The 16005-nt window shown below is 49.5% G+C and overlaps 1 protein-coding gene across 1 annotated transcript in view; it reads right to left on the reverse strand.

Annotated features, from left to right (window-relative positions):
• The window catches only part of Srpk1 (SRSF protein kinase 1), a 43394-nt gene extending 35129 nt beyond the window's left edge, over positions 1-8265 (reverse strand). Inside the window, exons 1-2 of the mRNA XM_076558383.1 lie at positions 8126-8265; positions 7701-7761 (exon numbers count right to left, since the gene is read on the reverse strand). Of these exons, the coding sequence (XP_076414498.1) occupies positions 7701-7761; positions 8126-8138 (74 nt within the window). The 5' untranslated portion in view covers positions 8139-8265. The remainder of the gene's footprint in view (positions 1-7700; positions 7762-8125) is intronic.
• Positions 8266-16005: the final 7740 nt, after the last annotated feature.

Consider the following 16005-nt stretch of genomic DNA (forward strand, 5'->3'; position numbering starts at 1 on the left):
AATGCTGGCCAGGCCTCACACACACACACACCGGTGTCTTCCAAACCTTGCCATCTCTAGACATGAGCATCCCTAGTTCACACAGCATCAGAATCAGGAGGGTGGTAACCCGCCAGTTACTCTACAAAACCTAGATTCTAGCTGATCCTCTCTCTTTGCTTCCCTTGTTTGTTTCTGTTTTCTTCAAGACAGGGCTTCTCTGTGTAGCCCTGGCTGTCCTCAAACTCAGATCCACCTGCCTCTGCCTCCCGAGCGCTGGGATTAAAGAACGCTTCCCTTTAGCAGGAGAATCTGTAGGTACCCCACAGTCTCATTTACTTTGGCATCTTAGCAGGCTGGGAAGCCTGGGTCTCACTGTGGAAACACCCATGTAAGCAAAATAAACTAACACGTAAACCTGTTAAGGGAGAAAACATTTCTGACAAGGAGTTCTTGAGATGCAATTTTAAAAGCACAGACTTAAATTTAATAAAGAAATACAATTAAAATTACAAGTTAACACTGAAATTTTCAGAAGAATTGGCCACTTGAAAAAAAATCATTTTATGTTAAAATACATTAAGTCCAAGAAGCCTGTAAGAAGGTGAGAAATACAAATAGTCCACATGGCAAAGGATATACCATTTATAAGTAGCTCTTAAGAGTGAGAAAGGGCCAGGTGGTGGTAGCGCACGCCTTTAATCCCAGCACTGGGTAGGCAGAGGCAGGCAGATCTGAGTTCCTGCCTCACAGGACTGCCAAGGATACACAGAGAAACCCGTCTAGAAAGAACACACACACACACACACACACACACACACACACACACACTGGGGTGGGGGAAGAGCAAAAAAACAGGGAGAGTTGGCTCAGCAGTCATGAAGTCTGGCTGCTCTTGTAGAAGACTAAGGTCGAGTTCCCAGCACCCACATGGTGGCTCCCAATAACCTGTAACTCCAGTTCCAGGGGACTGACACCTTCTGATCTCTAAAGGAGCTCACATATACATTAATAATAGTAATAATAATAAAAACCTTTCTGGGCATGATACTGAACGCCTTGTGGATCTGTGGAAAAAAAAAAAAAACCTCTTTAAAAAGGGTGTAATCAGTAGTGCATTTCCCTGCTGCGTGTGCACAATCCCTGGGCTCAATCTTTCAGACAGGGTCAGAAGGCTGCCCTGCAGACTGCCCCATCTGAAAAGATCCAAGCACTGCTCCTGTGGACTACTGTGCTGAGCCTCGGACTCCAGGACCGTCTCAAAGCACTTCCACCCAATTACATGTGAACCTGTTCACTCCCAATCCTCATCTTCCTGCCTTAGCACCTAGTATATTATGTAACTTTCATACTTAATCTCTTACTGTTTTCAACCTTCTTACATTTTCAGTTTTTGTGTGCACGGATGTTTTACCTGGCTGTATGTATGTGTATCGCATGCATGCCTGGTGCCCCAGGAGGCCAGAAGAGGGCATGTCCCCCAGAACTGAAGTTAGAGACCTGCTGTGGGTGCTAGGAGCTGAATTTAGGTCCTCTACAAGAAGAGCCAGTGTTAACTGCTGAAGCTTTCACTCCGGCCCTCATTTCCCCCCTTGTTGCTGTATCACAAGAACAGGAAACAGAGACTATGAAATAGCCAGGTTGATATAAGCTAATCTGGCTAAATAAAACCTTTCCAGAGAACACATGGACAATATGAATTAAAATCTTCTTTATTTTAGGGGCTGGAGAGGTGGCTCAGAGGTTAAGAGCACTGACTGCTCTCCCAGAGGTCTTGAGTTCAATTCTCAGCAACCACATGGTGGCTCACAACCATCTGTAATGAGATCTGGTGCCCTCTTCTGGCATGCAGTCATACATGCTGTATACATAATAAATAAATAAATCTTAATTATTTTAAATAAATTTATTTAAATTCATTTTATGTGCATTGGTATGAAGGTGTCAGATGCCCTGGAACTGGACATGAGCTGCCATGTGGGTGCTGAGAATTGAACCCAGGTTCTCTGGAAGAGCAGTCAGTGCTCTTAACTGCTGAGCTACCTACCTCTCCAGTCCCATGAACTAAAATCTTTAATATCACTTCTAAGACTCTGTCCTAAGGAACTGGCTATGTGAGCAATGTTCCACATCCACCCCAGTCATTTATCTGACCTTAAGTTCAGCCAGAAACTAAAAGGAGCCAACAGAGATAATATATGCAAAAACTACTCATGATGTTAACTGGGGGAAAGCATGCCTAATGATTCCATTTTGGGGTCTTATAAAGTTTATGTTTTTGCCAGGTAGTAGTGGTGCACGCCTTTAATCCCAGGACTCAGGAGGCAGAGGCAGGCGGATCTGAATTTGAGGCCAGCCTGGTCTACAGAGTGAGTTGCATGACAGCCAGGGCTACACAGAGAAACTGGAAAAACCACAAATAAGTAAATAAAGTAAGTTTATGTTTGTTAACAGGCACTCAACTATGGCAGCCCACGTACTGAAACACTCAGTGAGGCTACTCCCTGTGTCTCGACATAGAAACACATCCAAAATTTGGTGAAGAAAGCCAATCTTAAAAACTACCAGAAGGGAGCATGCTTCCCTTCTGTATGAACTAATTGTATGAACTAATAAAGAACTAAGTTCCAAGGTCAGGTATACTGCCTCTGTTTTCTAGATGACAGTGTTAGGAACTTTTTGCACATTTTCCCTTATAAATTTTCAATGTAAGAATTTAATTTATGGAAAACAGCCGGGCGGTGGTGGCACACGCCTTTAATCCCAGCACTCGGGAGGCAGAGCCAGGTGGATCTCTGTGAGTTCGAGGCCAGCCTGGGCTACCAAGTGAGTTCCAGGAAAGGCACAAAGCTACACGGAGAAACCCTGTCTCGAAAAAAAAAAAAAAAGGAAAAAAAACAAAAACAAAACAAAAGAATTTAATTTATGGAAAACAGATAAAAATAGTATCCCCTTCCCAGCTTAGAGTACTAGATGAAGCATAAGCATTTCCCCAGCTCAATCACACAACCAGACCTGCACAACACCTATAAGGTTATTCAATCACACAACCAGACCTGCACAACACCTATAAGGTTATTCAATCACACAACCAGATCTGCACAACACCTGTAAGGTTATTCAATCACACAAGGAGACCTGCACAACACCTACAAGGTTATTCAACCACACAAGGAGACCTGCACAACACCTGTAAGGTTATTCAATCACACAAGGAGACCTGCACAACACCTACAAGGTTATTCAACCACACAACCAGACCTGCACAACACCTGTAAGGTTATTCAATCACACAAGGAGACCTGCACAACACCTACAAGGTTATTCAACCACACAACCAGACCTGCACAACACCTGTAAGGTTATTCAATCACACAAGGAGACCTGCACAACACCTACAAGGTTATTCAACCACACAACCAGACCTGCACAGCACCTATAAGTTTACCTAACTCCCAGCACAGTGGAAATGGCTGTCACAACTAACCTCCCAAGCTACAGAACGAAACAGGTGGGAAACCCACTCTTGCTCCTGGGCTCCAAACCATTTGTAAACAACCAATAACTGGAGCCTAAAAGCTTATGGCAACCCGAGAAAGGCCTGCAAGCCCTCCTGCACACACCAGAACCCAGTGCTTACAGAGAGAAGGTGCATCATGGTATTCAGAGGTAATACACAGGTTCACTCACAAGCTCCTCCCCTCAGGCTTTATTTCTTTGTCCCCAACACACCAGGGAATTGCCATCTAGATCTGTGGCCACAGAGTATGCCAGACCCCAGTCCCATCTGAGCTGTGCAGCTCTAAAAGAATAGGGTGGAGAAGGCATTGTTCAAGGAAGTTTACCTTCCCATAACCTTTCAGCACAAAGACCCAAAGGACCCACAGGGACTGTGCTCTGGAGGCAGGAGCAGTGCCCTGGCAGCCAGCTCCATGACCATGACACACTGCCCCAAGTGCCTGGGTTTTAGTTTTACAGAACTCCACAGCATCCGGACAATCCATTCCTTCAGTACCACATCATGCCTACACAATACTGAGAAGATGCTAAGACTGTACACGTGAATGCTTACTTTTTGTAATGTTCAGTCCTGACCATCTTTCACTACGGTTGAGCTACTGGTCATAAAGGTATGTAAGACTAACTGTCCAAGGTCCGCCTGCACGCAAATTAGAATGCAAATTAGATCTGCCTTACTCGGAAGACAAACTGTGGCAAGCCTTCCCAACAGCTTCCTGGCAGCTTAGAGCTGCCAAAGAGTACAGAGAAACAAAGTCCAGTTACCTGGACCAGGAGCAGCTCCTGACACAGGACTCTAACCAAGTTAATCAGACTTTTCCACTATTTGAAAAGAGGCTGGAGAGCCGGGCGGTGGTGGCGCACGCCTTTAATCCCAGCACTCGGGAGGCAGAGCCAGGCGGATCTCTGTGAGTTCGAGGCCAGCCTGGGCTACCAAGTGAGTTCCAGGAAAGGCGCAAAGCTACACAGAGAAACCCTGTCTCGAAAAACCAAAAAAAAAAAAAAAAAAAAAAAAAAGAAAAGAGGCTGGAGAAACAAGAGGTACGGAGAGTTATGATCAGTCAAATAACTGCCAGCTCTTTATTCTGCAATAGCACAATAGGCAAGCGCAGAAATAATTAAGAACACAGACAATGATAAGTTACCTGCAGTAGTGAGCAGAAGAGTAGCTTAACACAAAGTTTTAAAAGCCTGCTTTTGAAAACAAGGACATGCAGGGCAGGTGAGACGGCTTAATGGTACACCAGGCCTGAAGACCCAAGTCCAACCCCTGCAATCTACACGGTGAGGAGAGAACCAACCTCTAAAAGTTGGCCTCTGACCCACATTCACACCACAGCCCTTGCACTCGAGCGGCACACGTGCGCACACACACCCACACACACCCACACACACACAAACAAGCAAATGTTTATACACACACACACTGCATGTTCAACCTAGACAATCTGCAGTATTAATTATCTGCTAAGTATGTGACCATCCACACACATTCACCCGCCAAATGACAGCGTGATCCACCCTAATATCAAAATACAATTCCATGTCTTACACAGGACAGGTGGCCTGGAGATATAACGTCTAAAAACAAACCAAACAGTTGATTAGCTAGCTAGGCATGATGGCACAGGATCAGTAATCCTATCATTCTGGAGGCTGAGGCAGGAGGATCACTGAAAGTTCAAGACCAGCTTAGGCTACATAGTGAGACTCAATTCAAAACCCTCTGAAACGTAGGGTGGTGTTGAATGCCTCTAATCCCAGCACTAGGGAAGCAGATTTCTGAGTTCAGCCAGCTTGGTCTACAGAGTGAGTCCCAGGACAGTCAGGGCCACTCAGAGAAAAACCAAAACAACAAAATGAGAGAGGGAAAAAAGAACTCTTTTAAATGGTTAATAAAATAATTTCCTCCTTCCATCAGAAAACATATTATAAAACACATTCACATGGCTTCCCCAACAGGTGCTGAAATCCCAACTGCATACAAGAGCTGGGTTAGAACCTAAGACAGAGCGCCTGTGTGGCCTGGGCAGGCGTCTCCATGACGGGTAAGGTGACCTGCTGACGTCCCCACGCAACCTAAGTCAGAAGCTCATTTTTTAGTAAAAGGGGGACCTGTAGGGCCCGCCCACGTTTTGGGTAACTGTTGCTTTGCTTGCTGACCTTGATATCCTCCCTATGCTAATTCCCTGCAGGGTTCAACCCTCCTGAATGCTTAAGGGAAGTTCCTTGTCTATGTATCCTGCATAATGGGCATTAACAGCTGGGCAGTGGTGGCGCACGCCTTTAATCCCAGCACTCGGGAGGCAGAGCCAGGCGGATCTTTGTGAGTTCAAGGCCAGCCTGGTCTACAGAGCAAGATCCAGGAAAGGCGCAAAGCTACACAGAGAAACCCTGTCTGGAAAAAACCAAAAAAAAAAAAAAGGGCATTAACAGCTTAGATGCAAGATTGTAAAACATTGTGCTGTAAGCCTGTATTTAAGACCTCTTCCCTCCTTAAATAAACAGCATTCGGCATTTAAAAAAAAAAATCACATTTCAGCACAAATAAAATATCACCACAGCTATTCCTACAAGGTCACAAGATTAAAAAAAAAAAAAAAGAGCTAGGTTAGCCCCTTGCTGTTTCTATTAACCAATTAATGTGAGATTAAAACTAGTTCTGGCTGGAGCACGCCTTTAACCCCAGCACTCGGGAGGCAGAGGCAGGCAGATCTCTGGGGCCAGCCTGGTCTACAAAACAAGTTCCAGGACAGTTAGGATTGTTACAGAGAAACCCTGTCTTGAAAACAAAACACCTAGAGAAATTAACACAAGAACCTGAGCACATCTGCCCACGCCTCGGTCAAGTGCTTACAAAACAAAAAAAAATTTCCTAAGACACACAACAGAAAATGGAGCAAGAGGTGACAATCACTTACCTCTGGTACGACTCGAAGAAGTCATTTCGAGTCCTTTCCAAACATTAGAGAGCCTCCAAAAACAACACACCCAACCCACCCAATCTGGAACTGTCATTCAGCAAGGTGACCTAGGAAGACCTCTAATTTGTGTTAGCTCAGTGCAGACTCAACTGGATGGTGCACAGCACAAAATATCAGATGAGTGGAAAACCACAGAAAATAACGCGCCTGAAATCAAGCGTTGGGCAGAGAACTTTGTAATACGACCTCGAGGAGCTTCTGCAACTAAATGTTAGTATGAGAGCGATCTTAACGCTACTCCAACCTCACTTGCTTGGCTTGGTGCTGCTGCAAGCATTTTAATCCCGGCACTCTCGAGGAAGAGACAAGCAAGTCTCCGTGAATTCGAGGCCAGCCTGGTCTACATGGAAAGTTCCAGCCAACGCAACACAGAGAGACTCTGTCTCAAAACAACAACAAAGGCCACGATTTGCTGAAGCCCTCTGCCCGGGGGTGGGGGTGGGGGGTGGGGGGTTCTATGAGGCTGTGCACTCTCCGCATCACCCCCACCCCCACCACACCACACCACACCACACATCAGATTGGAAAGTGTGGCAATCAGTCCACCAAGCCGGAATCACCCAAACGGCAGCTGTAATTAGTCTCTCGACATAAATGCGCTAACTCCATTCGGCTGAGGACCTGATAACTGGCCGGCCGGTAGTGCAGAATGTAACGTAGTCGGCCAGCACGCTGAGAGGACAGAGATGCGCCTCGAACAGTAACCGGGAGAGAGAAAGGCTCCCCGGCCGCCCTGCTCTACCCAGGCGAGCGTGGGGTTGGCAGGACCAAGAGTCAACAGGGAAAATTCATTCAGCAATGTCCTGATGACCTAGCGTGCAGACGTGCAGACGGACAGACATAGGAAGGAGGCAAGTTAAGACGCTGCGGAGCAAGGAAGGGAGAGCAGAGTTCACAAACAGGCAGGTAATGATTACCAGCCCCGGCCGCCGGCCCACACTTAGGCCTCCTCGGTGGAGTTGGGGAGCGGTGCCCGGCAGGCTCCGGTCCTTTCCAGCAGGCCCGGGGAGCTGCTAAGACCCGGGCCTGGCGCCCCAGCACCCTTCCACATGGTTCCCGGAGGGCGACTCACTCACCCAGCAGCCCAGAAGCCATGTGGCGGGGTGGGGTTGGGGGAGCCGCCCGAAACCCCCGTGCGCGTCCGAGGCGCGCCACCCGGGAGGAGGTCCCCGAAGAGACGCCCGCAAAGGGTTGGGATGTTGGGGGTACGAGACTCACTTCCTTTGGGCTTTGTCCTTCTTGGCCTTGGTCCTTTTCTTTCGGGCCTGGAGCGCGAGCACTGCGGGAGAGAGGGATGGATGAAGGGCCGATGTGGGAGGGAGGTGGGGAAAGGCGCGAGAACGCGGGGCCGCAGGGCCTTGCGGCTGCGGGCCGAGCGCGGGGCCGGCTGCCCGGGCTGCACGGCGGCTGCCGGGCTCGGCGCGCCCGCAGGGGCTCGGGCCGACCATGAGGCCTCGCCGCCCCGGCCTGGGGGCTGCGGAGCGAGGGGCGGGGACGGGGGGCGCCCGAGGACGCCGCGGCCAAGGGGCCAGCGGCCAGGGCGAAGCCGCTTCTGGGGGCCGCGACAGCGGCTGGGAGGGGCGCCCGGCGCCCACTCGGGGGCCGCCGTCGTTCCTCGTGGCGGAGGCCGCTCCGCCGCTCACCTTTCCGCTCCATGGCGAGACCGGTAACCGCCAGGCGCCTGCGCACTTGAGTGACGGCGACTCCGGGCTCCCGCCGCGGCCCAAATCCCGGCTCTTCCTCCCGGCGCGCGCAGGCCCCGCCTCCGGGCCCGCCCGGCCACGCCCCCCGGTGTGGCGCCCCGCGCGCATGCGCGGTGGGCGCGGAACCTACCACCTGCTCCAGGGAGGGCCCGAGAGGAGTGCGGAGGAGCAAGGGAGGAATCCTGAGCGGAAAGCTGGGTCCTGCGGGTCTGGTTTTAGTGGTCGGCGTTGAGAAGTTCTGGCCTCCTGAGGAAGGTCGGGGAGTCCCGCAGTCAGCCGAGAATTCCCTCAGTTTCAGTTTCCTGGCGTGCAGAACGGATTAAGCGAACGTGTCCCAGTTCCTTCCTGAGCTATTTGTAAGGACCAATTAAGACTCTAAAGAAAATGGGAAAATATAATTGTACGTGGATTCACACAGAACGAAGTCGGGAGGGAGGAAACGTATGCCCCTATCATGATTTAAAAGTAAAACCTGAGTCCGCAGCCCGTGCCCTTTAATCCCAGCTCTCCAGAAGCAGGTGGATCTGAGTTCGAGGCCCAGTCGGGTCTTAAATAGCAAGTTCTAGGCCAGCCAAGACTATATAATGAGTCCCTGTCTCAAAATAAATGAATAAAAACTGAGCCAGCAAGATGGCTGGCTCAGCAGGTAAAGGTGCCTACCTCCAGGCTTGACGACCTGAGTTCAAACCCGGAGCTCCCAGGGTGGAAGAAGAGGACCAGTTCTCACAGGTCATCCTCTGGCCTGCACACAGGAGCCATGGCACATGCAACAGCCTCTCCCCCCCCAATAAATAAAATAATAATTTTTAGAATAAAAGCAAAAACTTCAAAAGTGAATTTTCCCTAAAAGTTTGACGTTCAAATGATAGCTTTAAAGGAAGGGATGAATGAAAATACCATTTTCTCATTTTACCACTTTATCTTTTTAGTACATCATAGGATTTATAGGGTGTTTTCATACATTCCTAAGTGTATGCTCTTATTTGATGTTGATGTCAACTTCAGGCCAAGGTGGTTATTATTTCCATTACACAACAATTCTGGAGGATGTATGCTCAGATTCTCGGTGTCTCAACCCAGTGATTGAATCATCACAACACTTATTGTAAAGTAGGATCAGCAGGTATTTCTGAGATGGGTGGGAGAGCGGATCATGAAGCTCTCTGGACCCCCATATTTCTTCTAAAACATACATAGGCTGTGGATGTTTCTGTAAAGATTTACTTATAGGCACTGAAATTTGAATTTTATATTCCTTCCCTGTGCTACAAAAAAATCTCCTTTTGATCATTTTCTTCTTCTCCTTTTCCTTCCTCTTCTTCTTCTTAGCATGGTTTTTCAGTCATGCTCAGACCTTAGCTTGCCAACCTCTGTTGTAAAGTGAAGTCATGCATATTTTAAAGCAAGGCATATGTTCTGAGAAATGTGGCACAAGGTGATTTTGTCCTTGTGCAAACATCCGAGAGTATACTTGCCCAGAATATGGCTACAGAGTCACTAGGTAAAGCAGATGTTAGTGTTCTGTGCCAGTAATTAGGAAGTTGAGGCAAGGGGATTGCTGCCAGTCCCATGCCACCCTGAGCTATATAGTGAGTTCCACCCGATCTGAGCTACAAAATGAGACCATGTTTCAAAACGAACAGATACTGAGAGATGGCTGGAGTTGGACTCTCAGCACCCATATCCAGTGGCTTACGACTACCTGATAACGCCAGCACCAAGGGACCTGATGTGTGGCTTCTGCAGGCGCCTACACTCAGGTACACAAACGCACAAATGCATAAGCATAAAAGCAAATCTTTAAAACAAAACATGTAGCAGGCAGTGGTGGTACACGCCTTCAATCCCAGCACTTGGGAGGCAGGGGCAGGTGGATCTCTATGAGTTCAAGGCCAGCCTAGTCAACAGAGTTCCAGAACAGCCAGGGCTACACAGTGAGATCCTGTCTCAGAAAACAAAAACAAAACACCCCAAACCCTTAAAACAACCAGAAGCCACGAGGTAACATAACCTTCAGGATTATTGTCGTCTATGAACTCTATTGTCAACTGAAGCCTTCTCATGTGGCATAGGTCTGTCCTCCAGCTGGACAGGGTAGAGGCTCAAAGACCCTACTTGAAAAGAAGTGGGACTCAGGGTGGGGAAATGGCCCAGTGGGTAAAGCTCTTGCCTAGCATCTGGATCCCCAGAAACCCATATAGCTGCTGGGTAGGTACGGTGGCCTGCTGGAGACAAAGATCTCAGAGCAAGCTGGCTAGTGAGGTAAGCTGGCAAGCTCTGGCTTCAATGAGAGACCCTGTCCCCTTTAATAAAGTGAAGAACAACCGAGGAAGACACCCAGTGTAAAACCTCAGGCCTCTGAATGCACAGGCACACACACAATTGTACTTACACACATGGGAAGGCATATACACGCACACACACACACACACACACACACACACACACATCTACGTGCAAAAAGAAGGGAGGGGAGGGGGAGAAGGCGGAGTAGGGAGGGGGGGAAAACAGACAAGTGGTCAGTTGGCTGGGAAAGGAGGATGGGAGCACAGAGCAAGCCTGAGGGCCCAGGCTCAACCCACGGAGCAAAACAGGGAAATTAGTCCAGCCGGGAGGAGGCAACTCCCGAAGTGGGTGTTGGGAAATGTGTAGGGTTTTCATAGGCGGAGGGAGAAGAAGATGTCAAGCATTCCTGAAGGAGAAAAATCAATTGAGCAAAAAGGCCCAGGCTGGAAACTTGTGGGTGGAGTCTGGGCCGGGAAGATCAGCAGGTATGACAAAGGCAGGACTAGAAAGGTGGGTTGGCCACATTGGAAATTCAGATCGCTAATGTCGGTTTCGCAGAACCTGAATGATGGCATTTCTGGGTTTATTGTGAAAGAGGCCAGCACCTGCTGGCCAAAGAAAACGGCTTTCTACTTTAAACTTGAGACGCAAAGGATAGCAGGGCCGAGAAGCACCTGAGGTCCAGAGTCTGAGGACTGCGCTAGCCAGGGAACCCGTGTTGTTGATGTGGGTACAGCCGTGTCAGGGACCTTGATGCCTCGGACCCATGGCAATGGCAAAGCCTTCCCCAGATGAGGCTTATAGGGATGGCAAAGGCACACACACACACACACACACACACACACACACACACACACACACGATCCAAGTGTTTACTGCGGGTATGACTTGCTGTGACTCAGCCTTCCTCTGGTGCAAGTACAAGTGTTTACTAAGGATTAACCCGCGTCTGTAACAACAGAAAGCCACAAGATAGTATCACCTTGAGACACAGCTTCCTCTTCTCTGCTGTTTGTAGCCTAAGACTGCTCTCCGACAGAGACCTCCCATGAGACACGCTGACCAGTCCTTGTGCCCTACAAAATAAACACTCCCCGGTTTCCGGTTGCATTGTAGTGAGCGCAGCCCACCCCATCCTGGCTTCCCTTCTGTGTCTGTCTGTCATTTCTTCAGTCACACACCACCACAGTCACGTTTCCAGGTCCAGCAAACCCCTAGAGTGGTTTAGGATGATGACCAGGGGCTGGAGAGATGGACCAGAGGCTAAGAGCACTGGCTGCTCTTGCAGAGGACCAGAGTTTGGTCCCTATCACCCTGTAGAGCAGCCGCTCACAACACCGGTTCCAGGAGCTCTGAGACCTTCTGGCCTCCTCAGGAACACACACACACACACACACACACACACACACACACACACACACACACACTCCAAGTGTTTACTGCAGACCCGTCAGCAAGCCCTTACAGCTTGCAGTGACTCAGTCACCTGCTGTCCGTCACTTCTGTCTGTCCAACAACTCGGTTGAGAAGCTTTTCTGCTGCCCATGTAGAATTCACTGGACTGATTGCCCCGAATTTGTCATCTGTCCCTTTTTTTAAAATCATGTGTTTTCGCTAGTCCCTCAGCATAATTCAGTGCTCCACAGCATTTCTAAGATCTCTGGGAAGGTTCATGTAAATGTATACCTTCACCTCCTATCCTAAAGCTAGCTCCATTTCTCTCCTCCTGTCTCCTTCCCTCTCCTCCCCCTCCTTTCCCCTCCTCCCTATCTTTCCAGGCAGGGTTTCTCTGTGTAGCCTTGGGTGTCCCAGAACTCGCTTCGTAGACCAGGCTGGCCTCAAACTCAAAAGATCCACCTACCTCTGCCCCCTGAGTGCTGGGGTTAAAGGTGTGCGCCACCACTGCCCGCCTTCTGCTTTTTAATTTATATACATAGCCTTACACCATCATACCTTCCTGTGCTCCCCACCACCAGGTCGGAAAGGTCACCTGGACTTCCCCCTTCTGGAAATTATTCTACAGTAGTAGCTCCTGGGACTGGGGATGAGTCTTGGTGGATAAAGTGTTTGCCTGGCCAGCAGGATACCCTGGGTTCAATCCCCAGGGCTGCATAAAACTGAGGTGGTACGTGCCTTTAAGCCCAGCCCTGGGGAGGTAGGGGCAAGGAGATCAGATGTTCATAGCCAGTTCAAGGCTAGCCTGTGCTACTTGAGACCCTGTCTTAAAGATAGAGGCTGGTATTTTGGCATGCATTGCCTCTTGGATATACATGCCTCCTCCCCCAGCTGTTTTTCTGCAAGTCTTTTTTAAGGTGGAATTATTCAGACAGCAAAAGCCATCATATTTTTGGCTGCTCATGGGCGGTGTCAAAATTTAATTTCTGAAAAACATCCCATTCCTCTTGAAGTAACGTACTTGTAAAGGCTGTTCCTGTAATCTCCCCCAACGCCTCTGAGGCAGTGTCTAAATCTGAGTACACGTGTCCTCAACCCAACATTCCCTGTCCTTCTCATTGCTATTGGTCCTTCGAGGTGGGTCCTGCCATGACGTCCAGGCTGGTCTTAAACTCCAGGCAGTCCTCTGCCTCCGCTCCTTGAGATTATAAGGAATGCCACAACACCCAGCTACACCCTCTTTTATTTATTTATTTATTTATTTATTTATTTATTTATTTATTTAATTAAACACAGGGTCTTACTAAGTAGCCTTGGTTGGCCTTGAACTCACAAAGATCTGCCTGCCTCTGCCTACTGAGTGCTGGGATGAAAGGTAAGAGCCACCATGCCCAACTTACATTCTTTTATCTTTTGTTTTGTTTTGTTTTGTTTGAGACAGGGTTTCTCTGTGTAGTCCTGGCTGTCCTGGATCTCAGGCATTCTTTTATCTTGAGGGTGACAAAATATTACACTACCCGAACTAAATCCAAAGTGGCAAGTCCCCCTCTAGTGTCCCTTCATCCTTCTGGATAACATAAACAGCATCGCTTTCCGCTGATAGAGAAGTCCCACTGTTTGCAGATGGGGAGCCCTGATGGAACCTTTTCTTGCCTTTGTGATGGTTTTGTGAACAAGGATAACAGAAGATAAATTAATGGAGGGATGGAGGTGTGGATAAGGTTAAGAGGAGCCAACAGGAGATGCTGAGGTAGCAAGGGCCCAGCTTCAACCTGAGTTTTCACTCCAGGCCCAGACAGGGGAAGAAGCCATCTCCAGAACCCAGAGAGGGTGTGTGTTGGTTTGCTGGAGTCTCTAGATCCAGCCACTGTCATGGTATCAACAGCAGAAATTCCGGAAGCTATAAGCTTGGGATGCAGATGCTGACAGGCTTGGTTCCTCCTGAGGGCTGGGAAGGAGAATCTCTCAGCCCCTTTCCTTCCCTGGTAGGTGACCATCTCCTCCTTGGGTCTCAATCCATAACAAAGCAGTAGTAGTAAGGAAGCGCCCCAGCTAATGAAACAGTCCTGGCAGGAGTGAAGATACCCTAAAGACACACACTTGTGGGAATGTAGCCCGGTACTTTCCCAGTATACACAAAGCCCTGGGCTTGATCTCCATAAACCTGGTGTGGTGGCGCGTGCCTGTAATCCCAGCACTTAGAGGTAGTAGAGGCAGGAGGATCAAAAGTTTAAGGTCATTATTAGCTATAAAGCACATTTGAGATCAACTTGGGCTACCTGGAAGCCTGTGAGTGGGTGTGGGTGTGGGTAGAGAGAGCTGCTCCGGGTCCCTCCCTTGGGCCATCACATTACTGAAACAATGGTCCCCATGGAACTGGAATTTCCCCCCAGCAATCTTATCCTGAGAGACAGAAAAGGCTGAGGAAGCCTGGCACCAGCTAGAGGGAACTTGTCTCCCAGGAAGACATTTTCACAGGGTTCTGACAGCGGTCAGGCCGCCTTGCCGGAGACTGGAGCCCGGAGAGCCCCTGGTCAGTGACGGGCAGGCCACACTTTAACCAGGACGGCTTAGCTAAGCACACCTCATGACCTCCATGAAACCTGAACCCCACATCAGGACCCCAAAGATGGACTCGGGGTCACGTGGCCTCTTTCTCATCTCAGTGTGGCCCCAATGAGGAAATCTTTCTCTGCTTTTCACTGGCTTAACTCTTTGGTTGGCTGTTGCAGCTGCCGGCGCCCAGTCTCTGCTCTGACAACTCCAGTAACGATAACAGCTGTGCCCTTCGATTCACACAACAGGAAAATAAACAGCCAATATCCTTCTCCTCCCATGATCTCCGACAGTGGCTCCCACTGCCAAACCCACCTGAAGTTAGAAGGGGGTATACCCTAGTTATGAAGTCCTCCAGGGCAACCTCCCAGGCCCAGCAGGGTGGAGGGGAGCAGAGAGGAGCCAAGTGGAGACTAGCCAGTCCAGCCTGTCTAGGAGGTGGCTACACCCAGAGCAATTCATGGATTCTCCGAGGCAGGTGAGTCTGCAGAGCGCCGAGCACAGAGATTGCCTGGATCTAATCCCCTTTCTGTTTCCTTCTATCAAAGCCCAGCTTCGTAAGGACAAGGAGCTTGGGTGAAGGGTTGGTGGGAAGGAAGAAAGAGAAGATGGAGTGGGTGGGGTGGGACTAGAGGAGAGAAGCAGGTGAGGAGGCTGCAGGCTATGGTGTCCCCAAGTGCCTCCGAGACGCAGCAGAGGGCGTTGCCCAGTGACGTGAGCTGACCACACCCAGCTCTTGGATTGTTGTTTTTTTTTTCTAAGTTGGGAATGACGCCTGCCTGGGGAGAGCCACGTGGAGGATTTGGTTCTGCAACAGTCTTACTCCTGCACCATGGAAGCCGGCTGCCGATGGAAAGCTACCGCACACCTGTTGGCAAATAGTCACCAGAAGGCAGGCAGAATGTGGCGCCCATGGCCTGTTCTCTCAGGTCTTTGAAGCTCTAGACTGTTGTCTTTTTTGGGTGCTCAATGCATGAATGAAGGGTTGACTCGACTCAAGTCCCAGAGTCACAATTTCCCCCTCAGAGCGGCCACAGACAACAGGAGGTGGACTCTGCACTATTCATCAGCCGGCTCCTGGCCATGTTCAAGGCAATTAGCATGAACGGGTTATCAGTTAGGCCTGTGTTACAGAGCTGTAATTCCAGCTAAGGGAGAGGCTGAGGCCGGAGGGCTCCAAGTTCGAGGCCAGGCTGGGAAACTTTGAGAGACCCTGTCTCAAAAGTGAGGGTGGAAAAGGCTGGCATCAAGGCAGGCTCTGTGGTACAGCACTTGCCTGGCACGTGAGGTCCAAGGTTCCAGTACAACTCTTGCAGGAGAAATGGGGCTTCCTAGGGAGAGGAGCTGCTTGGTGATCTGTATGGCAGGTGCTAGGAGAGGGCTCAGTAGGCAAAGGTGCTTGCCACCAAGCCTGATGACCTGAGTTTAGTCCTGAGAACCCACATGGTGGAGGGAGAGAACCATCTCCCAAAAATGGTCCTTTGAGCCCCGCTCATACACTGTGGTGTGTGGCCCTTCAGTAAATACATTATTTTAAAATAACGGGCAGTGGTGATGCACGCCTTTAATCCCAGCACTCGGGA

The sequence above is a fragment of the Peromyscus maniculatus genome, chromosome 21, assembly GCF_049852395.1.
Source record: "Peromyscus maniculatus bairdii isolate BWxNUB_F1_BW_parent chromosome 21, HU_Pman_BW_mat_3.1, whole genome shotgun sequence".
Lineage (NCBI taxonomy): Eukaryota > Metazoa > Chordata > Mammalia > Rodentia > Cricetidae > Peromyscus > Peromyscus maniculatus.